Source organism: Micropterus dolomieu, linkage group LG16 (assembly GCF_021292245.1).
Source record: "Micropterus dolomieu isolate WLL.071019.BEF.003 ecotype Adirondacks linkage group LG16, ASM2129224v1, whole genome shotgun sequence".
NCBI classification, from domain to species: Eukaryota; Metazoa; Chordata; class Actinopteri; order Centrarchiformes; family Centrarchidae; genus Micropterus; species Micropterus dolomieu.
The window spans coordinates 13,820,335-13,845,065 of NC_060165.1; the positions used below are offsets into that span (position 1 = coordinate 13,820,335).

A 24,731-nucleotide genomic window follows, 5' to 3' on the forward strand; every position below is an offset into this window, starting at 1 on the left:
GTCTTTGTGTCTTTTTATTTTCTTAATTCCCTTACTTTCTATGCTGTTTTTAGATGCAGGCCTAATAATCATGGTTTCTATGCTCCTGAGAATTTACAATAGGTACAGTAGCAGAGCTCTGGATTTGACATACTGTGACGTTAATGTTTCTAAACAAGCAGACAGAGAGAAAGAATGAAGCAAAATGGTGAAAATAAGATAAAAACTGTGAATGAGAGGCATTGAGATTAAGAGAGCGACAGAAACACATCTATTTTGAACTCTTTTTGCTTCTCCCTACTCTCCCTGTTTTCCAATCCAAATATAACAGATTGGTTTCACATCTGAGATGATTTCTGCAAAAGCTGTGAAATACAGATAAGCGCATGGGTTTTGTGCGTGTGTTTAAGTGTGTATGGAGTGTCAGTCTGTCTGTCAGTGTAATTAGACACCAGATGCACGCAGGTATACACACACACACACACACACACACACACACTTGCTCTCAGGATGCACACTCAGAGAGTCTGGTCTTGCTCAGATAATTATGGCTGATGAGTGTGTCAGTCACAGATGGGCTTACCAGCACAAAACACACACACATCAGGAAGCAGTGAAACAAAGCCAGAGACTACAAACTATCTTTTCCTTATGGAGTTATCTGAAACATCTTTAAACAGAAGCCACGAACATAATCACTCTCCAAGCATCGCATGTACGTGGGGTGAGACATCAGCAGGCAGTTATCACAGACAGATTGGTATGTCTGTGTACGTGTATGTTGGCAAATATGTAAAAAGAAACGGCTGAGCAGTGAACCACAGCAGAAAATGATTCAAAGTTTATTAGGGCCCGAGCACGAACCGTGCGAGGTCCCTATTGAAACTGTAAGGATTATTTTATTTTATTTATTTTTTTCTGCAAAGTAAGCTCAATTTTGGGGGCCTAAACATACTCAAAAACTCACCAAATTTTGCACACATGTCAGAAATGGTGAAAAATTTCGGATTTTATGGGTTTCGCGCATGGGCGTGGCAAAATGACTGAATGAAAATTTGCCCCTCGTCCACGTTCAACCTACATGCACGAAATTTTCTGGGGACATGTATCATGTCCAGACGCACAAAAAAGCCTCAAGAACCCATATCCTAAACTCAACACGAAGTCGGCCATTTTGAATTTTAAGGCCATTTTTGGATGATTTACACACTCCATACTTTAACGAATTCCTCCTAGGGATTAAGTTGGATCGGTTTCAACTTTCTGCTGTGCCTTCTAAAGGCATTGAAGATGAAAATTTGTGCTATCTGTGAGTTTTCGTCAATGGGCGTGTCCGTGGCGTGGCGTCAAAGATCAACTCTTCGCCATGACACAGGAAGTTGTTGTAACTTCAGTGTACATGCTCACATCTGCACCAAACTATACATGTAGGATGAGAGTCACGCCCTGAACACATGTACATGCCCACATTCACCCACAGTCATAGCGCCACCTGCTGGCAACAGGAAGTGACCTTTAACGAAGCAGCCCCCGCCGCACCTTTGACCTACATGTATGAAATTTCTGTGGCACATGTATCATGTCCAGACGTACCAAAAAGCCTCTTGGAGCGATGCCCTAAACCCAACAGGAAGTCGGCCATTTTGAATTTTACGGATATTTTTGGATGATTTACACACTCCATACTTTAACGAACTCCTCCTAGGGATTTAATCCGATCGACTTCAAATTTCTGCTGTGCCTTCTAAAGGCATTGACGATGAAAAGTTGTGCTACCTGTGAGTTTTCGTCGATGGGCGTGGCTGTGGCCGTGGCGTGGCGTCAAAGATCAACTCTTCGCCATGACACAGGAAGTTGTTGTAACTTCAGTGTACATGCTCACATCTGAACAAAACTTTACGTGCTTGAGAACTCTCCCACCCCGAAGACATCTACACGCCAATACCGATTTATATTCATAGCGCCAAGTGCTATGTAGCTCCACATAGGGGACAGAGGAAGTGACATGTAACACCTTCATGCAGGGTCGGAACCGCGTAGCAAATTCACAGCCGCACCGGCAGAGCTCCAGAATATGCAACGCGGCCGGCTCACACCTCGACGCGCTACAAGAGCGAGGGCCCGCCCAACGCTGCTTGCAGCTTTAATTCTTGTCCTTGGTCTTGAAAAAAAACATTTATTAACTGTTCTGGACCTTTCAATGATATTACATGTAGCAGCAGATGGAGGTTGCCCAGTTGTCACAGAATTGTAGATGTTCAAATTTCTATTCTATTTCTAATTTTGAAAACTATCTGCTTATGTAGATGGTGCTGAGTTTAGCTGCCTCGGTGTTAGGTGCGCTTTGATTTGTTTTGTTTTTGTGTGTTAATTAAATTTTCGGCTGTGATTCCCAGTCCTCTTTCACCAGGGAGGAGCTCATGAACATCAGGGGAACAACTCCAACGGATTTAATTCCCACTTTTCTTGCGTCATCAGTGGAATTATTGGACATTTTGGTGAAGGGCTCTCTCGCTGTCGTTTGCGCTGTGAAGTGCCGCAGGAGAGGGAAAAGAGCCGGGTCACTTGTGTGTCTTTGCCGGCGAGGACTCCGCACACCACTACCGGCAATATTTCTCTCCAACGTACACTCACTGTGCAACAAACTGGACGAACTTCAGCTTCTGGTGGGGAAAAACAGAAACTTTTATTAATCTTCTGTTCTGTGCTTCACGGAGACGTGGCTGTGTGAACTGATAACGGACTCCGCGCTGCAGGTGGCTGGCTTCCAACTGTACAGAGTGGACACAGAACTCCGGCAAAACAAAAGGTGGAGGTGTCTGTTTTTATATTAACAATGGCTGGTGTACTGACAGTGATTCGGCAGCACTGTTCTCCTGATCTGGAATTTCTTATCATTAACTGTAAACCGTTTTACTCCCCACGTGAGTTTGCTTCATTCACTCTGGTCGGTGTTTACATCTCGCCGCACGCCAACGTTGAGGACGCAGACAAACCCAGACTCCCTTGTTATTGTTCTCGGTGAGTTATAACAATGACAAACCCTGGTTCACAGTTAAACTCAGACAGCTAAGGTTGGAAAAGGAGGAGGCATTTAGGAGTGGTGACAGGGTGCAGGGCATTAAAGTACAGATTTATCAGGGAGGTACGAGAAGCTAAACGACTGTACTCAGAGAGACTAAAGAACCAGTTCTCTGCAAACGACGCCACTTCTGTCTGGAGGGGTTTCAGACAGATCACAAATTATAAACCCAAAGTCCCCCACTCCATAAACGATTCTCGCCTGGCAAATGAGCTGAACCAGTTCTACTGCCGCTTTGAGAGTCAGTCGGACACCATCCCCCGTGACTCCTTCGCTCAGCTTCAGCCTCAGTCCACCACATCTTCCCCTCCCTCCTCAGAGCTGGCCAGCTCCACCCCCTCCCCTCCTCTCTCCATCACAGAAAAGGAAGTCAACAGTCTTTTCAGGAGGCAGAAACCCCGCAAAGCAGCTGGGTCGGACTCTGTCTCCCCATCCACCCTGAAGCACTGTGCTGATCAGCTGTCTCTGGTGTTCACAGATATTTTTAACACCTCACTGCCAGCCTGCTTCAAAGCCTCCAACATCATCCCTGTCCCCAAGAAACCAAGGACCACTGGACTAAACGACTACAGACCCGTCGCCCTGACCTCTGTGGTTATGAAGTCTTTTGAGCGCCTTGTGTTGTCCCACCTTAAATCAATCACAGACCCACTCCTGGACCACCTGCAGTTCGCCTATAGAGCCAACAAGTCTGTAGATGATGCAGTAAACATGGCCCGTCACATGCCTCTGACTCCAGGACCATCAGCACCGGTTCCCCTCAAGGCTGCGTTCTTTCCCCCCTTCTCTTCTCCCTGTACACCAACAGCTGCACCTCCAGTCACCAGTCTGTCAAGCTCCTGAGGTTTGCGGACGACACCACCCTCATTGGGCTCATCTCAGGTGGGGACGAGTCCACCTACAGGTGGGAGACCATCTGGTGACCTGGTGCAGCCAGAACAGTCTGGAACTCAACGCTTTGAAGACAGTGGAGATGGTCGTGGACTTCAGAAAGAGCACAGCCCCACCCTCCTCCATCATCCTGTGTGACTCCTCAGTCACCACTGTGGACTCCTTCCGCTTCCTGGGCACCATCGTCTCCCAGGACCTCAAGTGGGAACTGAACATCACCTCCCTCACCAAGAAGGCCCAGCAGAGGATGTACTTCCTGCGGCAGCTGAAGAAGTTCAACCTGCCAAAGACAATGATGGTGCACTTCTACACCGCCATCATTGAGTCCATCCTCACCTCCTCCATCACCATCTGGTACGCTGCTGCCACTGCCAGGGACAAGGGCAGTCTGCAGCGTATCACTCGCTCTGCAGAGAAGGTGATTGGCTGCAATCTTCCTTCTCTTCTGGACCTGTACTCCTCGAGCACTCTGAGGCGAGCAAGAAAGATTGCAGCTGACTCCTCCCACACCGGACAGAAACTGTTTCAGACTCTCCCCTCTGGCAGGAGGCTGCGGTCCATCAGGACCAAAACCTATCGCCACAAAAACAGTTTCTTCCCGTCTGCAACTAGCCTCATTAACAAGACCCGGGTCCCCCACTGACACTCCCCCCTTGCAAACGATACAAATGTCTCTGCACATAAATACCGTTTCATCTCGTGTCGGGCTCAGACCTGGCACGTCGCACATATTTCTTGTTGATTGTTGATCTTTGTTGTTGTATATTTTTATGTTGTCAGTTTATATATTTGTACACAATATTCTCTTCCGTTACGTTACTTCTGCACGGCACAGACCCAGAATAATGCACATGTATATATCTGCAACGTTGTTCTTCTATTCCATATTTATATATTTCTACATTTATTTATGTCGACTGTATGTTCGTCCATGTTTGTCTACATGTAGCACCTTATCACCACAGCAAATTCCTCGTATGTGTAAAACACTACTTGGCAATAAAGCTCATTCTGATTCTGATTCTTATGAAGATTAGATGATGTAATTGAAAGCTCCGGAACATCTACTAAAGCCTAGTTCACACAACATGATTTTAAGCCAGATTTGCCGGCCAGTGAGCTCGGCGACCGTCAGCAATCAATCTGCGGTCACCAGTCCTTAAAAGTGAACTACTAACAACTAATAACGCATCAAAATGGCTCCTCGACGCATTGCTGACGCATTGCAGATGCCAGCCAGATATCTAGCATGCCAAATATCTGGAGGAGTCGGCTGACTTGACATCCACATCCAGCCAATGAGAGCAAGCAGCTGGCAGAGCAGGTAGCTACTTTTTCACATCAAAACACTTTCTACTCACCTCCATCTCTCTCTGTAGCACAGATGATCCCTTGTACCTGCATGTGCTAATCCATTCTTTCACCCATATTCTTTGTCTTTATAATTGGTATCTTTATAATAACAATCAGTCATGTAGTGTAAACGCCACAAGAACTATAAAACTCCCGTCACAAGACGGCAAGTTGTGTAGTCTGAACAGCACTGTGATCTGCCTACGCTGAAAGTCATGTAGTCTGCACGAGCCTTAAATGGACCTCGTGGTAAGATTGTTTTCTCAAATAAATGCTTTTTATCACCCTCAAATACTGATATCTTATCCAGAGGAAAATCCATGCAGTACAACAGCAGAATTTATTTGTGAAAGTGAATAACAAACTACGGATGTAAACAAGTGAAACTCTTTTTGTTATCTGTTGCAACAAAACAACCAAAGATGCAAGTTTGTTATTAGTTTGTCTTATAGTGAATTCCACAGCACAACCAATAAGCATGGCAAGTGTTTCTGACAAATAAGGACATCAATACCAGTGTTGACTAGAAGGTGATGCTACAAGCAATCACCATCCAATCAGCAAGCTCAAGGGTCACCGACAATTTTACCATGTGAAATGGCAAGAAAAGACAGACAGAGAAAGAGCTAAGAATGAATAGGCGGAAGATGCTTGGAATAAAATGCAATGGAATAAAATGTGTGTTAAAGACAGACAAAGAGAGTGTGTGTCTGAACAAAAATTGTCATCCTACCTCCAGCGATGGCGGTTTTCTTGCCCACCGTAACAGTGACAGCAGTGGTAGCAATTGTTATCCTCCCTGCTGGTAGAGCAACACACACACACACACACACACATACATAATTAGCAAGAATTTAAGGTACTTTATCAATACACGCATGTGGAAACGTTGGTGCATGCAAGGAGATCATAAACACACAAATACTTCCTTCCTTCCAAACATCCACACATGCTTGAGTGTATGCGCCAGAACAGAAATATTTATTATATATATATTTATTTTCTCACTTACTGAATGCATCATTTGTAAGTCTGTGAACACTAAAATGTGTTGGGTGACAGACTGACTTAGACTCAGTAGGTTATATTTAATAAGTCATGCATTCACCTTCTGTGTGTCTATTCACAGCCTTCATGCCAACTGTCACCAAGCCAAAGATTCCAGCAAGATTAACAGTTTAACCGTTATGTAACACAGAGTATGAGAGCTAATAGACTAACTCATAACTCACTCATAACACGTGTGTGCATGTGCGTGTGCGTGTGTGTGTGTGTGCGTACTATGTGTTTCCATTCGTCATATATTTATATTTCTCATTTACACTCCTTTAAGACAAAACTGGTCTATGTCTCCAGGATAATCATGTATTTAGAAAATTCTGATTTTGATAAGAATGGGATTTCTTTGTGGTTTTTTTGCGACTGAATATTGTAACAGAATGTAGTAACAGAATGACAGAGGTAGTACACCCAAAACAATCTATGAAACCAGATTTTTATTTCTCAACAAAAATTCATCGAGGACAGAAGACATACTGACTCCACACAATGCAAATGAACCAGAAACATTACTGACTCCCTAAGAGAGGAGAGGAGGTTCCCATACTTTGATTGCATGCTCGTGCAGTGGGAGAGGAGGAGGAGGTGAATGACACAGAGAAGAAGAACAAGAGCTAGCAAAAAGACAAAGACAGCACAGACTGTTAAAGAGAAGGGTGAAGAAACGGAAAACAGAGACCACAGCACTCGTCAGGTTTGAAAATTAGGGGTGAGGAAGAACAGGGTGAGGATGAAGAAAAAGAGGAGGCATGCCAAGTACAAGTAAGTTTTCCTCTACCCTCCTCCTCCTCATCCGCCTCCCTTCGTTTTCTCCAACCCTCCTCCGCTTGGAGCTCCACCTCCTCTGCACTCAAGGTGGCGCTATAGTCAGCCTCATAGTCCCTGAATATATCTGAACACAACAAACTATTTCTAAATTAACCTAAAACATATATAAGAAAATTTTTGTACATTCGTACTTTAATGGCAAATGATGTTTCAAGGGATGGTAGTATGATAAAATGTTTCATTATATCAATGAACATTTATCACCATCTTAGTGATGTGAAGTGTGAACATCCTATACCGTTCACTATCTTTCACTCCTTCAGATATTTGGCATGCTAGATATTTTTATATGAGTATAAATGATTCAATATATAGTTAGTTTAAGTAAGTGGACAAGTGGATATATAAACACTCCCTTTATTCTGTCATGAGAATCGGCAGTGTTATCAGCCTAATACTCACTGAATGTACAGTATTTCAATAAAATTACATTAAAATCTGCACGAGGTAGTGAAGATTAAATTCAAAAGTCATTTGTTGCTGCCTTTAGCACTTTGTGGCTTTATGTTTTTCTTAAAGCACTTAAAAAATATTTTATTAACATAATTCATTCCAGTCGCTAAATAAGAAAATTAAATCCAGAGGCAGAGAAGGGCCGAGCTTTCATCTCTCAACTAGACTGAAAGATGGAGTTAAGTGTTAGTATGATGTGATGTGACAAACATGATGACACAAGACGTTAACTTTGTCACTCTGTAGCTGCTGAATATTCTTCACAACAGCAAAATTCCCAGAATATGAACTATGGTGAAGAATAAGCATAAACAGAATATTCATCAAGACTGAATGGACCCTTTTTGGGCATTTTGCATAAAAAAAAACAACTATTCTTTCAAACTTTCTAATTGGAGGAAATCTACATAAATATACAAAGTAAACAGAAATGAGCAGCTGTGGACTGCAGGAAATGTCACAGAGAGATTTTTGGCTCAACCTGCTGAATGTGGCTGAGAAAACTGGAAATAAAAAAAGCACAAAAAGTGTTTTGTGTGTGTGTTTGCTCAATTAAGGTATGTCCTCTACCTCTAGTCTCCTGTTGGGGCATGTAGTACAGAAACTTTCCAGGTGGGTTCTCAGCTGCTCTGCGGTACCACACTGGGAAATGGTCCAATGTGAACATATTCTCCTTGTCTGTTGAGGTCAGGAAAGACCTGGGGAGAGACAAAAATAAACTTACAGAAAAACCTACTATCGAACGCCTAAAAAGTATTACAAAAGCAAAAAAGGAAAAAGGAAAAGGGGGACAGGATAAAGAGGACAACAGATTTAGGGATAGTTAAGGCAAGAAAACATAGTGTGAGTAAATCATAATATGGAGTAAAAGGATGTGATTTAAACACAACAGCAAAAAAGCAGTGAGATTAAGTGGGGAAAAAAAGGGGGAGGAGGATACAAAGAGTGATCAAGAGTGAAGAAGGGAGAAAGTTAAATTTAAGGTAGACAGGTTCATTCATTTATTTATAAAGTGTATGTATAAAAGTCACACCAAACAGGATGTTAATAAAAAAATTTAAATAAATCTTTCAAATAAATTAAGCATTATTGTGTGTTTGCAGGTGTTATATCTCAACAGTTGGATGTCTGCATGTAGTCACAACCCAAATATACCATACATACTGTACTGTATGCATGTTTATGTTGTCAGCGTTAATTGTTTTTGAATGTTATCATTTTAATCAGTTGCATATAAGGATATCTGGAGTAGACTATCACTGGGATTATTTACAAAAAAAAATATCCCCCCCAAAATCTTTTTATTTGACCACCAGAGGGCAAACTCTCACCTGACTGTAATTTCAGCTTCAATTTAAATCTCAGTTTAAGCACTTACTTTAAATCCCAGTTTTTAACTGTTTGGTTGTGCACATAATGGTATGACTAATTGGATCTGATGATATTTAAAAAATTACTGTTTTTCTCTACTCACTTGGCAGTTCTTTTCTCAATACCAGTGTATCTCTGGAATCTCAACAGGCCTGAACGGGTTCCCAAGAACGCTGTTTCAACCCCCTCATCCATACTGACAAAGAGAGAAAGAGAGAGAGAGAAAATGGAGACAGAAAAAGATGGCAGTGCAGCAGATAAAGAAGGACATGGTAAATAGTTCTAACAACAGAATGAGTAATCATGTAAAAAGTCCATGTCTTAATTAAAAGATAATTGTGGGTGTGCATGTGTGTTAATGTTCACCCAGATGTGTTGAGCATGAGGGCTGTCCAGTAGGCTTCCATAGGAGCCGTGACCACAGCATCAAATAGAGTTTGCTGCAACAACAGCATATCACCTGTAAAGACAGACCAAAGGAAATAAACAAATCTAACAGAAATGGTAATGAATGACTAAGGCATAGGAGAAAAAAAAAGACAGATAATTATTGTTTTGCAAAAAAAGCAGCCAACAGTCTCAAAGATCACAAGACTGTGTATCCCAATGTCTTTTGTACCTTAATCTGTAATTTATGTGTAGGCAAATAATCTTATTTTTACTTTCAGGGCACTATTTACACTACAACTTTCACAATCACAACTTACACTTCAAAAATAATTTTATTAAAATGTTGGCTGAGTTTGGCAACAATTCTTGATTTTGGGATTTAAATATAAGTTCTCTCAAAAGACTGTTGCGGGTTGTGCGTGTGTTCTGGATTTCTTGTGTATATAATTACATAGCATCCACTTGCTGGTGAGTTGCAGGGTTAAAGTGTGATTTATTTTTCACAAAATAAAGTTACACTTACATTCCAGATCTGGTTCTTTACCAGTGAGGTACAGCACCACAGCCTGCAGCTGGCTCAGCTTACGATGGGTCGGGTCAATGTCTGTCTCGCAGTAGGTCCTACAAGCACCCACACACACACAAAAATACATCTAAAAAAATGGCATGTAGTCATATTTATATGAAGAGCTACAAGCACTTAATACTGGTGGGAGTCTCATAACGTCTATGTTTTGCTAGTTATGGCCATAGGTTATGGCATACTCACCATTCGTTGGCTATGGTTAGGTCTGGAGCCAATAAGTCATGGAGACCTGAAGCAAAAAAGACAAGATAAGATAGAGTGTAAGGAAGGCAGACATAAATAGAAAGAAACTACGACAGAAGAAAAAGACTTACCCTCCTCAATAGAGACGTTTCCGATGAAGATATACCCTCCATATCCCCTAGTCAACACTATACCCAGACTGTCAAACACAGAAAAGACTGTTATTTTACTTTCTATTATATATATATATATATATATATATATAGGTTTTTAACAACAATTATCATTTGTTGTCCTAGAGCAAAAGTGTAGGCTAGAGAGAATATTATGTTAGAGGAGATATCACTTAGATAGATGTTATGTTTCTGCTATTAATAATTTTATACAGGTAGAGATGTTATTATGTTGGATATGGTGGATGTCACATTTTAAAATCTGACACTTTTAGTAAGCCTCTCTTAAGCTGAAAGTGATCAGACAAACCTAAAGGGTGTCTCATTGATGATGGTGTAGTAGTAATCATTCTTCAGGAACATCACTCTCCTCTGTGCGAGACAGTGAGAGGGACAGAGTTTATAAAAACTCGCAGAGGGAAGGAAATAAAGCTTGTACTTATAAGATAAAAAATACAAATTTAAAACTAGTAAATTACTAGTAAAACAAGGAATTAAAACTATTACTAATACAAGAAAAGAAACCACCACAGGAAGAAAGAGACAAAAATCTATTCTCTGATATAATACTTAAGACGGCTCCTTGTGTTTCCTTGACACACAGACACACTCACAAAACCAAAAAGTGCTCACCCCTTTATCCACTGAAGTTCTCACATCTAAAGACATTGTTCCAGTTTCTCCCTTAATCATGGCTGTCCTCAGCTGAAACAAAGACACCTCATAATCAGCACTTCACTTGTTTCATCATACCATGTTGTGGATCCTATACAACACAACTCACACTGACACTGAAAAGAGAAAACACGGGACTTTAAAATGACAGAAATGTGAGTGTGTGGTACTCACTTTCTCCTCAGTGTCTTCCCATTCCACCTCTGACAGATCAACACTGTTATAGTTGGGTTTTGGCTTTAGCTTCTTCCCCTCCTTATACTGTCACACACACACACACACACACACACAAACATACAAACAACAAACAGTAAAAAAAAAATCCCATTCCATTTTATTATGGTAAGCTAATTACAATAAAACTGTCAAGCAGAGTTGTAAAGTTTCAACACTTTCTCAGCTGCGATAGTTCACTGTAAAATACGATCTTTGTCTGTACCAGAGGTCGTAGGTCAGGATGAGATAGGATATAGCCGTTGTTAGTGATGAGGAATGCATAACCGTGGACACCCAGCTGAAGAGACGTAAAGAGATAAGGACACAGCACACTACATTATAGGGCATCAACACAGATCTTAACATGTGGATAATTAACCTTATGAATCCAATGTTACTGGCTGTCTCAGAGAAGACAAAGTATGTATACAGTATTCCATCCTTATTCAAGACACAGCATATTGCATTTACCTTGTATCTCGGTGCTAATCTCATCAGTTCTTTCAAGGCCACATCAGTTCCTACCACTCCCAGCAGAATCCCATGAGACAACTACAGAAAACACACAGCAGATACATAAATACCATAGACTGTATGATAAATGTACAATTTCAAATGATGTCTGTTGAGGGTAATGGTTTTAATTGTGATTTAAATTAATACTTACAGTCTCTTTCTTCTTGCTGAATACAGGCATGGCTACCGAGGTCATCAGGAGCAGGCTTTGGGACTGACTGTTGAACAGCTGTGGTACACAAAATCAGCCACAATGACTTTCTCCACATTGTTTTAGTTGACTAGCTTAATTTGTTTGCTATGTTATGAGAAAACAACTGTAAGTTTAAGTTAAATGAAGTTTGTAGAACTCATTGTTGTTGTTGACCACTGGTGGAGAATGAAATGAAATGAAGATAAATTGGAAGACTTCCTGAAATAAACTGTCTAAACTTGAGAACATTAACTAAGCTAATGTAATGCTAACATCTTACAAAGGGATAGGAAAGAGAAGCTAAGATGTTCACTCAAGTTTGAAAACGATATGCGCCTGTAAAATTAGTTAAGTAAAGAGTAAAGTAGTGAAGTTTCAAAATTATTAAATAAAATTGAAAGCTAAGTAGTAAAACCAGCATGTTAACCTCCAGTTTCAGGTTAAAAACTTTTAAGCTAGGCTAGCTCATAGGAATTACCCTGCTAGCTTACAAGAGGATGAGCTAAGATAACTTAAGCACTTGAAGCAATGGTGGAAAGTTAGATTAACTAGAAACTACTCGAAACTACAAACTTTGAGCTATTGACTATGAACAAAAGGCTAAGCAAGCCGTTACAGATACTATATTCTGTATTTTAAATCGGTAACATTCCTAAAAAAAAAAAGGAGTATAGTAAGTAAACTTAAAGCTCTAATGTTACAGTAGTATGATTACCTCTTGTGTGCTGGGGAACTGAAGGTGGATATGAAGGGGAGGAAAGACAACAGACATGAAAAGGCAGTGAAAATACATGCCACATATGGTACAGATGAAAAGAGATAATGAAATAAAGGATGAAACCGAAATAAGCAGGCAGTGGTAAGAAAACAACAGCTGCACTAGAAAAGGAAAAATATGAATTATTTAGAAAATTTCTGCTTGAGCAAAACTGTCTTGGAGTGGATTTTTGCTGGTGTGTTGCTAAATGAGCATTGCTGGTTAGATGCTATAACCATGGCTAATAGAGCACCACTAAGTAAGGTGTTACAGTTACAGTTTTTTTTAGTTTATTAAAATTCAGTTATGACCTTACAGTTATTAATCCTTTGGTAATTTCAGGGATGTTGCAGGGGTTGGAAGCTTAGCTACTGCCAGGAAGTGGAGGATGATGCTTGCCATTACAGTTAAAGTAATGTAATGACTTTTTTCAGTGAGTAATACGTAAATAATTTATTCATTTCTACAAGAATCTTGCCCAACAGTGGATGCTACTTTTTCAGTGTTTGTGTAGTTTGCATGGGTGATTGTTATGGTCTCAATGGTCTGGCATGTTTTTCAGTGTAGGTTATAAGGTGGTCAGGTCTTAGTTATTTAAGGAAGATTAAAATCAAGGACCACTTGCCCTTGATTTTAACCTTCCTTGGAGTAGTTACAGTAGTTTTCAGATCATTGCTTAGGTGATCTCTGTTGTTAGTATGCAGTACTTGGTGGTGGCTGTAGTATTCTGTGTTCTGAATAGGAGATTGTATTGGTGTCTGGGATTAACTGGATGGAGGGGTCTTGAATATTTCAGCTCCACGGAAAGAGGCACAGAGATGAATAGACTGGTTTAAATGTTTTCATAAAGAGAGACAGATAGACTGCAAAAAAAGTTTATCTCTGTTGCCAATCCAGAATAAAATGGATATGTGAATGGATCATTGCCAAAAATAATAGCACAGGCATCCTTAATGAGTCTGACATTTTGATTACACATGACAGATAATTTTAATGCAAGATAATAGTGTGAATTGCACAGCAAGCACACTAATAATAAGAGAAGCAAACTGACCACAGTGTCCATATAGGCCTCAGTCCAAATGATGTCATGATCGTGGTTGATGACCATTGGCCGGCTGAGAACATGGAGGTACTCCATAACGTTTTCCTGGACGTCAGCCAGTGTGGAGACATGTGTGTAATAACCTGCAGGACACAAAATACATTTACACACACATCCCATATATCACAAATTACTGTACTGAGATGGAAAAACTAGGAACCATACATTTTAGCATAGAAAATGTTCACCATATAGTTTTTATCTTTCTGCATCTGGCTTTTAGGTATTACATTTAGAGCAGCAAACTAATTTATCTGACTTCAGAGACCTTGTATTCCCAAAAAGCACTAAGCTGTTTTTAATGAAAAAACAGCTTGAATCTCCCATCAATGCAAATATGCTTTTGACTTTGCTTTTAAAGCTTGGCTTAGTCTAAGGTTTATGGCATTTCTACAAGTGGGAGAAATGACGTCAATGGGATACCTGCAGTGAAGCTGCTCAGTGACAACAGGCTACTGAAGCACTGCCAGGTATGAATATGTGAATGCTTGCAGCCTTTTTTCCTTCTGTAACGTCTCCCCAAGAGTGCTACTGTGAATATTATTAAGTATACCTGCTTTCTCAACTAAAACTGAAAGTGTATATAGAAGTTTTATAGTAGGAATGTAACCATTAGCTATCTGTTTATGACAGATATTTTGTTGTTGGCAGAAGCAACTGCCAGTGTATGCAACAGAAGGGAGTGCACCTGTTACCCATTACACACACACACATACACAGATATGATATTTGGCCAGAGATGTGTTTACAGTGTATCCGTTGTGATAATCAGGTATTTAGTCAGGGTTTTTTGATGTGTTCAGAGCAGTATAAAGCGATTATTTTTAGGTTTGAGCTATTGCATGACCCCATGTAATTCACAAGAGGGCAGCACCTGATACCCAGTCCCCTTCAGTAGCACCTGGGAACACCAACAAGGGCTAACAGATCTCCTTTCTTGCTAAAAACAATATGCTATTGTTTGTTAGTTATGTGATTGCTTGTTGCTGAAATTACCCAAACTTTGTATCCCAGATTTTGTGGCAAAACCTACAGACATTTTTTTGACCTTCAGGCTAATTATTCATCCTCATCGGGTTTTTACCCTTATTGTTGCAGGCAATCCATTTAACATTTTCAGCAAATGTCATCTCCCGTCCAATAAGATAGGTGAACACACGAACCTGGAGAGTTAATAAAGAATATGGTGATATTTGAGAAACCCCACTCATTTGTTATTTCAGCTTTATATTAATACCATCAATGCTATTTGTATGTGTGCTTACAGTACATTTCACTAGTGCTTGCACTTGTTGTATTTGTGCGTCATACCCGTCTTTCTGGCCAGTTGAACTCTTCAAAAACATCCTGGAAGTCCTCCATGGCTCCGTCTGTTATCAGCATGATGGCCTGGTTACACAGGCTGCCCTGGCCCTGCGCTGCAGCCTAAATATGCACACACACAATGTACTTGGTCTTGGAAATGTGTACTCAAGAAATCAAATGTTGCAGACCTGTTGAATTTGTGTGCTGTGGTTGTTGCAAAGAGGCACACACCTCGTTGAGGATCTTGAAGGATTCTTTCATTGCATGTTTCACTTTGCCCTCTCCTTTGACATGAAGCTCTTCAACCAAAAGCTTGAAATGCTGCAGAGAGACACACAACAAATAAACATATTGACATTGTCACTAAGCCATGGAGAGTTCATGAGGGAATGAAAGAGTGTAGAGGAGGGATTATCCCCGGCTCCCTGGCACACAGACCAATTATGGCAAAGTCACTACAGCACCATGAGGTAATCAGGATTAATCAACATGCACACTAGCCAACACTATTTAGCCACTTAGCACTATGACGAATGGCTGGTGTTCCTTTTCTTAAAACAGAGATTTGCACCTCAGGTCACCTGGCCAATATTTGACAAAACTGAACACACATTGGTTTCTTTTACAATTTGGGCAAACTTGTTCTGACCTACAGTGTGAGTAAATAAATTAAATTGTTTTTTGGGAATGTAGGAACTCTTATATAACAGCCACAAAAGATTGTCTTCCTGTGAATGTGTATGTTTGTGTGTTCTAACGTGAGTTCAGGCTTATGCGTAACAGTGCCAACAGCCAACATCTGTAAGCCCATTCTGTTACATCCCGACTCTCTAGGCATTCAACCAATCAAATCCCTTGCTGACAGGCCATGTGACTAACAAAAATTTTGTCAGCGGCCAGTGACCTCACCTGATCTGCGATGATGCGAAGGGGAGTAAAAGTAGGGCATACATCCAACACATAGTACACACACACAATCACAAGGACCCAGCAACTGTGATGTGATGACAGCATATTCTTTGTCTTTAGAGGATAACTGAGATAACAGCATATGAGTAATATGTTGGCAGTGGTTAAGTGAATTAATTAGCTGTGAGCTTGTGTGTATCTGTGTGTGTCTTCTGTGTGTGTTACCTCTCTGTTATCCAGATCAGCTTGTACTAGCATGCCCTTGAAACAGGGCTCCACGTACCGAACATAGTCGCTGTACTGGAGAAAAAAAACAAATATATAACCCAACATAATCAATGATCAGCATGAGGAACAGACAACATGATTAACTTTTATGACAGGTAATGATTAAGAGTAATTGCACTTTTACTACCGCAAAAATGTCCCAAGATCACTTAACTGTATTACATTATGTATTTACTCCAACCAGCATCTGATTGTGTAACACAGAAACTATTAACTGTTAATAATGTGAATATATGAAATGTTTATTCCAACTGAGCATATCTCACTTTAAAATAAAGTGTAGTAGTAGTGTAGTGCTGATTTTTATTTTGAGGCATGGTCACTCCATCGAAAGGAGCGTAGCTGTAGATTCTGTGTGAAAACAGCTTAAGGGCAGCGGATTTGCAGCAGGCGCATGATTACACACGCAGTAATACCAGGATAAACCATGCTTATTACACCTATTTGTAGTTGTAGGGCTACACACGGCCAAAATCCTGAAAAACCTAAAAACAAAATGAATTTTGTAGCTTTGACATAAAAATAAATGCTTGGTTTCAATTGAATGTTTGATGTGTGAATTTGTGCCTGTTAGCATGTGTGTATATCCACTGATATATTTACCCCAGTCTCTATACTGTACCTGTATCTCTGTGTCTTTGTGTTAATCTCAAAGTCATGCTTATTAAGACTCAGACACACTCTGCTTCTGGTGAGTCTTAGACTGCTCACAAGTGTCTGTGTTCTGTGTAACTGCGTGTGTGTACTTACAGCTATGATGTTAACAAAATCATTTTCTCCCAGTGTGTCCAGGATTGTGTTGATGGTGTGTTTGGCTATGGTCATTCTGAGGCCCTTCATACTGCCACTGACATCCACCACTATTACCACATCTTTGGGAGAAGTGGCTGCCTGAATATACCTAGAAAGAGACTTAGTTGAGCTTATAGGCAGTAAATGCTTTATCTTTAATATGTCAAGCAAATAACACTCAGACATGAACAGAATTGAGTGTACATTGTTTAAGTAATAAGTAATCTAGCAGTCAGACAGAACAGGCAGAGTTCAAACCTTATCCTTTTATTTGTTCCTCTGTTCTTCCGTGCATGCTTCTCTTCATCTCCTTATCATGATCCCCTGATTTTCCAAGCTCATTAACATCAATGGGATTTCCTCTACAGCAACTGTGATCGCCAATTTCAGAGCCACACTGTCATGCTCCCTCATTTCCGCCTTCAAGGATACAGTATGTTCTGTCTGAGGACCAGATATAGTTCCTGGCATTTGATTTATTGGAACTGATTAGAACAGTAATCCAGATCTTATTCTGCGTGACCTAGAAGACCTTTTCACAACTCACAGCAGGGGAAGCCCAGGTGTACACAATAAAATGAATGCTGGCTGAATTCCATTTAGCTGCTTCAGTTTCAGGGTCCTGGTATTGTGTCAAAATGTCTGCTGTGAAAAAGGCCTATTGTTGAGTCATCCGCAGCATTATTTGTAAAAAGCTGTATGGCTGCAGATGTATAAGCAAGTGTTGTGTCATTGCTCTCCTTACGGTTGTCTTTGACACAGATTGCACCCAAATTTGTGGGCTGCATTAGCAGTTAAGAGAACTACTTCCAGTGTTGATGAGAAGAGCTGATTTGTGATGAGAGCCCTAACACATACATCTGTTACTCTTTATTTCCAACTGTGCTGCAGCAGAGTTGCCTGACTCAGGCCAGATCAAATGCTATGTGCGTCTGTCATACCATGGTTCTCTCTCTCTATTCCCTATCTACTTTTTTGGTTTGATTGAACATAAACTTAGACAATACAGTAAATTTAATCTACTGGTAAGGGCACTGATAAAGCAAGGTAACCTCAAAGACTTGACACCGACAAAAGCTGACTGCTTTGCGTCGAACCACATCACCTCACTACTTCTGTTAAAAGTTGCACTTAGAGGCATATAAATAAGGAGAAATTTCACTAAATGGGTAAAGATACTGATTAGGCTTAGGGGACTGAACAGCTAGTCAGAAAGACTTTTCTCATTGACTGCCTCTGGGGTTGATTTAACCTGCCCAATTGGCCAAGTAGTTGCTGATATGGGCAATATCGCCTTACCAGTTTCTGTTTCTGCAATCAAATGTGACCACACCATTTTCATCTGGAATCCATTGGATCCCTAAACAAAGAGAGAGAGAGAGAAAGATAGAGAGATTTAGCAAAAGCTGACACTCAGATTGAGAACTGCTGCCTGGCTGACTAGTTGGCAGGACGGAGCCATAGACGGACGAACAAATGGATGCATGGATGGATAGTGACAAATTGTCAAATGAGGGAGAGATGGATGAGGTAGCAGATGAGTAAAACAAGCTGTGTCACAAATCCTCCGCTAATTACTCCTCTCTCACGGAAACACATACACACCCACGCAGGAGAGAATTCACCAGCAGCCATATTGTAGATGAGACTGACTCATCACGGTTGATAGACAGTTTCCTGCATCGTCAGTTGCGGTGTAAGTACACTGTTCGGCTTGCACAGCTGAATGTTTATCTTCAGCTCGGCTCATGTTGTCTTAACACCGTGCCACTGAACATACTGAGATTTGGGGAAGCATGCATGAATCCTATGAGACCCCGATGTGTGCGCACCTGGGTACAGCCTGAAGAAGCCAGTGGAGCTGCCAAAATACTGCCAGGTGAGAGTTGGATCTTTCTGGAAGTTATCAACAAAAACTTCATTCAGAGCTTCGGACATGTACGCTCCATTCAGAATATCTGGATCTACAGAAAGAGAATGAAAGAAGATATTGATATTCTACTGGCAATCAGATGTATTATACAGCATGTGCAAGGGAATGCAGGCTGTACGTGTATGTTTGGGCTTCTGTACCTCTGTTGTAGACATTTGTAGGGACTTGTATGTTACTCTGTTGTGTGTTGACTGGAATTTTATTGAAGTGTTCATTTTCTTCCAGCAAGAATTCACCTCCCAGCGGCAGTGGATTCCCATCCTCATCCACCGTGTTGATCAGCATTGAGTTATAGTATTCAAACTAGATATAAAGTAAAGGCCGATGAGCTTATAGATTATTGGATGGTGAAATATTGCCATGAATACCCCTTATGTTGAACATTATGTCAATGAGGTGACAGAAGACAAAATATGTGACAAGACAAAATAAGCTTTAATGCAGTTATGGCAATGATAGTCAGATAGTATGGTACTGTAGACACCACCAAATACCACTGAAGAAGGAGTATCAATAAAGAATAGAATATTTGGGGTATACATCTGTGGTTACATACTGTAGTCACAAACTGCACAGAGGTGAATGTTCTTATATTGAAGGATATTGTCACACACCTGCATCGTTTCGTTGTACTCATGGTAAAAGTCAGCATCCTCTGCTGCTTCTGCCAGCCTCTGTGATAAAATACAGCAGCTGTAGGATACATACTCTGCCAATATAATTTCCCATGTAGGAAAAATGATAAAGTCCATTATTACTAAACCTAATGCTTATATTAAATCTGCAAAAATTTTTGAAGGACAATCTCTGCACAAGAGCTGGAGTCCAATTGGTCAGAGTTAACTTAAGTATTTGTTTGCTGTCAGAGAATGTATCAATATTACCTTCACAGATTTCATCTTCCTCCCAAGCATCTCCTCCATCTCCTCAGCAAACTTTTTCACTAGCTCCTCTCCGTCTACCTCCACCATCTTCACCACACCCTCGATATCCTTGTATTTCTTCAAAACAGACACAGTTGGCTTATTAGTAACAAGGTTTTTTTAAAGTACTGATCAGCATCCTGCAACCAAAAGTGTACTGTCAGCTCCTTGAGTCAATGAAACCAACACACACACACACACACACACACACACACACACACACACACACACACACACACACACACACACACACACACACACACACACACACACACACAGAGTTGTTGTTGTGTTCCAGAGTTTGTAATACAGATGGGGGTCAAGCCCTGACCTCATCCCCTCCCCAGAATCTTTCTCTAATCTGCTATATGACAGCGTGATGCCACAAAAAAAACCCTCTACTGCACACTGCGCCTCCTGACTGACATCTGTGCATGTTTTAATGGCTGTATTGCGCTGTAAGATGGTTGGGTTTACAATTCACTTATATTCACTTCATTAAAGTTGACTTTCATGAAATTCAGAGATCATCATATTGACATTTGTCTTTGTAGGCACCGGTTACAACGGTTTTGTCAAAATGATGAATCAACAATTAAATAAATGTACAAACCTAAATTTAAGAAGGCTTATTGATGCAAAGACATTGTACAACAATACAATAATACTACATGTTAATAATGACCTACTAACTCTTTCAATGAGGTTTAAGAGATCATTCTTATTTTCTTTTTTTCCTATCTTGTGTTTCTCCAGTAAATAACCAAAACTTCAACATATTACTCTGTGGCCATCTAGGATCACTTTCAGTAAAATCAACTTGGGCAGTGCAAAATCGCCAATGTACTTGCAAAGAAATAGTTCAGAATGAAATCATCAACACATCATGTTTGTTCCTAAGTCACACTGAACATACCAGGTCTCAGGGAAATGGAAACCCACTTAGTTTTTACAATTTGTAAACACAGAGATTACTTAATCAATCTCGTGTAAGTGATTTAACTAAATGTATGTTTCTAGCTGCCAGAGGCTGGTCGGTTTGTTCACCATGCTATTGAATTAAAGCAGCTACAGCAATGTAATCTAAGGGATCCCATGCTGTTGCTGCCTGTGGACTTAAAGGTTAATTTCCTGTGCTGATGATAAAAGCATCCATTGTGATGACAGATTTCCGGTAAATGTTTATTTTGGTGATGGATTCATTTTCTATTACCTTCAGTAAGATAAATACCCTCCCTTAATACTACAGGTTATCAAAATCTGTCGAGGAAATAGGGTCATCAATGGGACTTTAGCATGTCGGTTACAAATTGGGTGAGCCTGTTGACCTAAAAATAAAGTCTGACAACTTAGAAAACTGGGAGGAAATGATCCTAAATGCCCAATTTGTGATTCAAAGTAAGAAATTAATTAAATATCCCCTCTCACAGATGATGCTTTTCAATTTCCTCTACAGGGGAGATAAAGCCTGAATTGGACAGATAAGAGAGACAAACAGATATAAAAGAAGAAAATGATGATAAAGAGCTCTCTTAGAGGCTTCTGCAAATAACCATAAAAAAAAACCTTTCCAACAAAAGTAAAGCTCCAACAATTTTTTTATCATCGTCAAACACTCAATATACTATTCAGCTTACTTAGGCAAGAAGACAGAGTCAGTAAATGTTCCACAGATAACGAGAAAGCCATCGATTAGACAGAGGTCGGTGATTAATGGCTTCTTGTTGCAGAGAATAAAATACTGCACTGGGTGCTTTTCACACATCACTGACTAAATAAAAAGATAAAGTGTGGAACTAGGAGAAATGTACCTATATAATATATAAATAGAGCTATTACTGATAATGTTACTACAGCAACTACTTTTACTGCCACTACAATGACAACTGCAACTCCTAGGCCATCACTTTTACTGTGATGTCTGAGCTGGATCAAGTTAGTCAGTAGTTTAAATCCTGTGTGGTGCTTACTATTGTTTCTTCCAACTTATCATTCAGGTTATCTGAGGTTAATCCAGCATACAATACAGACACAAACAACAAACACACAGTGCTCTGCTTGTTTTGGAAGAAATCTGTGGAAGTTAGCTATTTGTGCAGCTAGATCAGTGGACGTTTTGTACTGTACATTAGAACATTGCATGGTAAACCATAAGGAAAGATGTATATGCTGTAGAGGGAGTAAGTGCATGTATCTGTGAACACACAGTTTGTGTGTGTGGCAGATGGTGAATGGGCCTGCTAGGGATTCTACAGGGTGGCACAGGCACAGGGAGACTGCCCAGCCTAATTACTAGAACACACACACACACACACACACACACACACACACACAGAAATATAAGCTTTTATTGAATCTCTAAGGTAAGTCACACAAAAATTAACACAGTTCAGTCACATTCAATTTAGTTCATATGGCTACAGTATATCAGCAGGACATTTTCCTGTTTGTACTGGTAAAGCCGTTTTAAAAGTCATGCTGTATAACACGTGTGTTAGTGTGTTAGTGTATTTATGTGCTTTAGAATTAAGTGTGTCATCACATTGGTCTCTGGGACATGTGCAGATGTTGTACAACAACTGTATGCCAGTCAGAGAGTCATATATCTCAGTCCAATGTGATGATGTCATGAGTTCTACATCCAACTGTCTCTATTACTGTAAAGTTTATTGATGGCTCTTTATTTACAATTGTGTCTTAGATTTCACTCCTTGTCTTCACCCTTTCTATTTGCCAGCGTACAAACTCTAAATCATTATTGTAAGTTGTACATTTTAATTCACCTCAAAACACATGAATTTGAGATGTCTTGGAAAACATTTGAATTTTGTGTGTGTGCGTGTCTGCATCTGTTCTTGGTATGTTCAAATTCATGTGTCTGTCTAACAGCATGTGTGTGTATTTGCATGTGTCTTCATTTGTTAATGTGTTTATGTGTGTGGTCTCTTACCTTCTGCAGCAGTTTAGCTCCAGAGTATCTGGCGGACAGGGCAGCTATCTCTTTGCCAAAGGATACAGCCCACTGCTGCACCCTGGACACAGAGAAAACACAATTAAATTAATCAGATGTTTGTCCCTCTCATATTTTCCAGGTTTCTATTTGGTAGTAATACAATCACATACAACAAACAATCAATTCTGGTAATTCATTAAATTAAGCCCTTTTCTGTAGAGGAAGCGGTAAGGCAACTCAAAAGATGGTCTTATCAATTGCTTAGGATGGATTTATAAAACATTACTGTATGATTTCTTAACAATTAATAAAGCTATTAGTTACAACTTCTAAACCCTTAAGGGTTGCTTATTATAAAGAGGTATTGATTAAATTACTGACATTTTGGCAAATAAACTTTATGGATATGTTATGTCGCCTTTCTGTTTTACACAAATTACTGTGTTGATTCAGAAAATAATGCTTTGAGAAAAGCTGAACAGCCAATTTGCGAATAAGACAAGGCATGTTTCAAACTAATCCTCTGTCCAAATGTTTTCTCTTCTAGCTTGCGGGAAAAATACAAGGGCTAATAAGACCATCTGTATTGAAGGTCACTAAGAAAGTATGCAGCCAAGCATGTTAAGAGGCTGCCCTGCATTCACCAATAACAGATTAAAACAGATTACTTTTAAGGTGACAGTAAAAGCTGACAGTCTTCCAGATCATGCCGTTAACATGCAGCAATTCCACAAATTCTCCATGTGAATGCAGCTGAGGTAAGGTAATAGAGGTTACAGAGTAGACAGATGGCTCAACCTATGGGGAGTCAACCAGCTCGCTGCTAGTTAGCGGTCAGGGTTGACTCACGGCTAGCCTGCCAGCCTCAGTACTGAAAAGTGGCTGAGAATTTGTTGACTTGTTGATATGTTTAATCTGAAATGTGAGTGTGGGTTTATTCTAAAGTGTGAGGATTGACAATGAGCAATTAAACAGACTGTAAATATTTTTCAGTTGTTCAGGGCTATCAAATGCTGTCTTGACTGTTGCCTTGAAATTAGTGAGATTGCTGTAACTGTTTTAAGGTGGTATCAAGAAAATGTTTTGACAGAAAAATGAGAAACTGATTCTTTGTTTGATGATTAAAAAACTGCACCACTGTACAAGCCAAGCAAGGTCAGATAATGACAGAGCCTTAGACAGGCCAAAGGTCAACTGTGAATACAAATACAACACAGTAATTCTCTATACCTGCAAGGGCAAAAACTGCTCACTGTAAAACATGATTCTTTTTACTCACCAAGAAAGTTATTATTTTGTTTGCCTAGTTGAAAAATGACAAAATCTAATTTTCGAATCTCACTGCAAGGGAAACACAGCCTTTTATAGGGGTGTTACACAGTCAGAAAAAGTTCCTCATTTCAGTTGTTGCTTTAAAAATGTGTCACTGCGGTTGATGTCTTATTATTTTTTATTTTTTTTATTTTTTTTTTTTAATTATTTTTTTTTATTTATTTAATAAGAAATATAATTTACAGACCAAAATCTACAGAAACTCTACATGCTTATACATTTATGCTCACATTCATACCCCAGAACATACATGAGAAAAAAAAAAAAAAAAGGTTTTAACACTTTTACAAAATATATTACGACAGAAGAATAAATATGAGAAAGATAGGGAAAAAAAATACAAGATTTCATATAATTAATTATAATACACATAGAATATTATTCCATTTATTATTATATTCATCCAATTTATTTTTGCTTTCTGCTATTATCTTTTCCAAAAGAAGATGAGACCTTATGACATTCTTAAAGTGATCTAAACACAAG

At 39.8% G+C, this 24,731-nt stretch overlaps 1 protein-coding gene and 2 long non-coding RNA genes across 4 annotated transcripts in view; 2 read left to right on the forward strand and 1 right to left on the reverse strand.

Moving 5' to 3' along the window:
- cacna2d4a (calcium channel, voltage-dependent, alpha 2/delta subunit 4a) overlaps positions 1–24,731 on the reverse strand; it is a 91,454-nt gene that overhangs the window by 63,283 nt on the left and 3,440 nt on the right. The window contains exons 2-26 of one of the 2 annotated variants that reach the window (XM_046072465.1): positions 22,911–22,992; positions 19,922–20,038; positions 19,652–19,711; positions 19,178–19,340; positions 18,937–19,068; positions 18,404–18,464; positions 17,063–17,213; positions 16,250–16,324; positions 15,347–15,436; positions 15,122–15,235; positions 14,895–14,973; positions 13,760–13,893; positions 11,907–11,984; positions 11,711–11,791; positions 11,463–11,537; positions 11,198–11,284; positions 10,982–11,053; positions 10,659–10,720; positions 10,307–10,374; positions 10,176–10,221; positions 9,930–10,027; positions 9,383–9,476; positions 9,120–9,212; positions 8,216–8,343; positions 6,039–6,104 (exon numbers count right to left, since the gene is read on the reverse strand). In XM_046072465.1, the coding sequence (XP_045928421.1) occupies positions 6,039–6,104; positions 8,216–8,343; positions 9,120–9,212; positions 9,383–9,476; positions 9,930–10,027; positions 10,176–10,221; positions 10,307–10,374; positions 10,659–10,720; positions 10,982–11,053; positions 11,198–11,284; positions 11,463–11,537; positions 11,711–11,791; positions 11,907–11,984; positions 13,760–13,893; positions 14,895–14,973; positions 15,122–15,235; positions 15,347–15,436; positions 16,250–16,324; positions 17,063–17,213; positions 18,404–18,464; positions 18,937–19,068; positions 19,178–19,340; positions 19,652–19,711; positions 19,922–20,038; positions 22,911–22,992 (2,306 nt within the window). Of the gene's footprint in view, positions 1–6,038; positions 6,108–8,215; positions 8,344–9,119; positions 9,213–9,382; positions 9,477–9,929; positions 10,028–10,175; positions 10,222–10,306; positions 10,375–10,658; positions 10,721–10,981; positions 11,054–11,197; positions 11,285–11,462; positions 11,538–11,710; positions 11,792–11,906; positions 11,985–13,759; positions 13,894–14,894; positions 14,974–15,121; positions 15,236–15,346; positions 15,437–16,249; positions 16,325–17,062; positions 17,214–18,403; positions 18,465–18,936; positions 19,069–19,177; positions 19,341–19,651; positions 19,712–19,921; positions 20,039–22,910; positions 22,993–24,731 lie in introns of both variants that reach the window. The other variant, XM_046072464.1, reaches the window with a different exon arrangement.
- LOC123985104 lies at positions 4,923–5,597 on the forward strand. The gene is made up of 2 exons (XR_006828602.1): positions 4,923–5,276; positions 5,423–5,597. It is a non-coding gene; the product is annotated as an uncharacterized LOC123985104 (long non-coding RNA).
- On the forward strand, positions 7,078–12,215 carry LOC123985105. Its single transcript, XR_006828603.1, has 3 exons — positions 7,078–7,126; positions 9,167–9,288; positions 11,933–12,215. It is a non-coding gene; the product is annotated as an uncharacterized LOC123985105 (long non-coding RNA).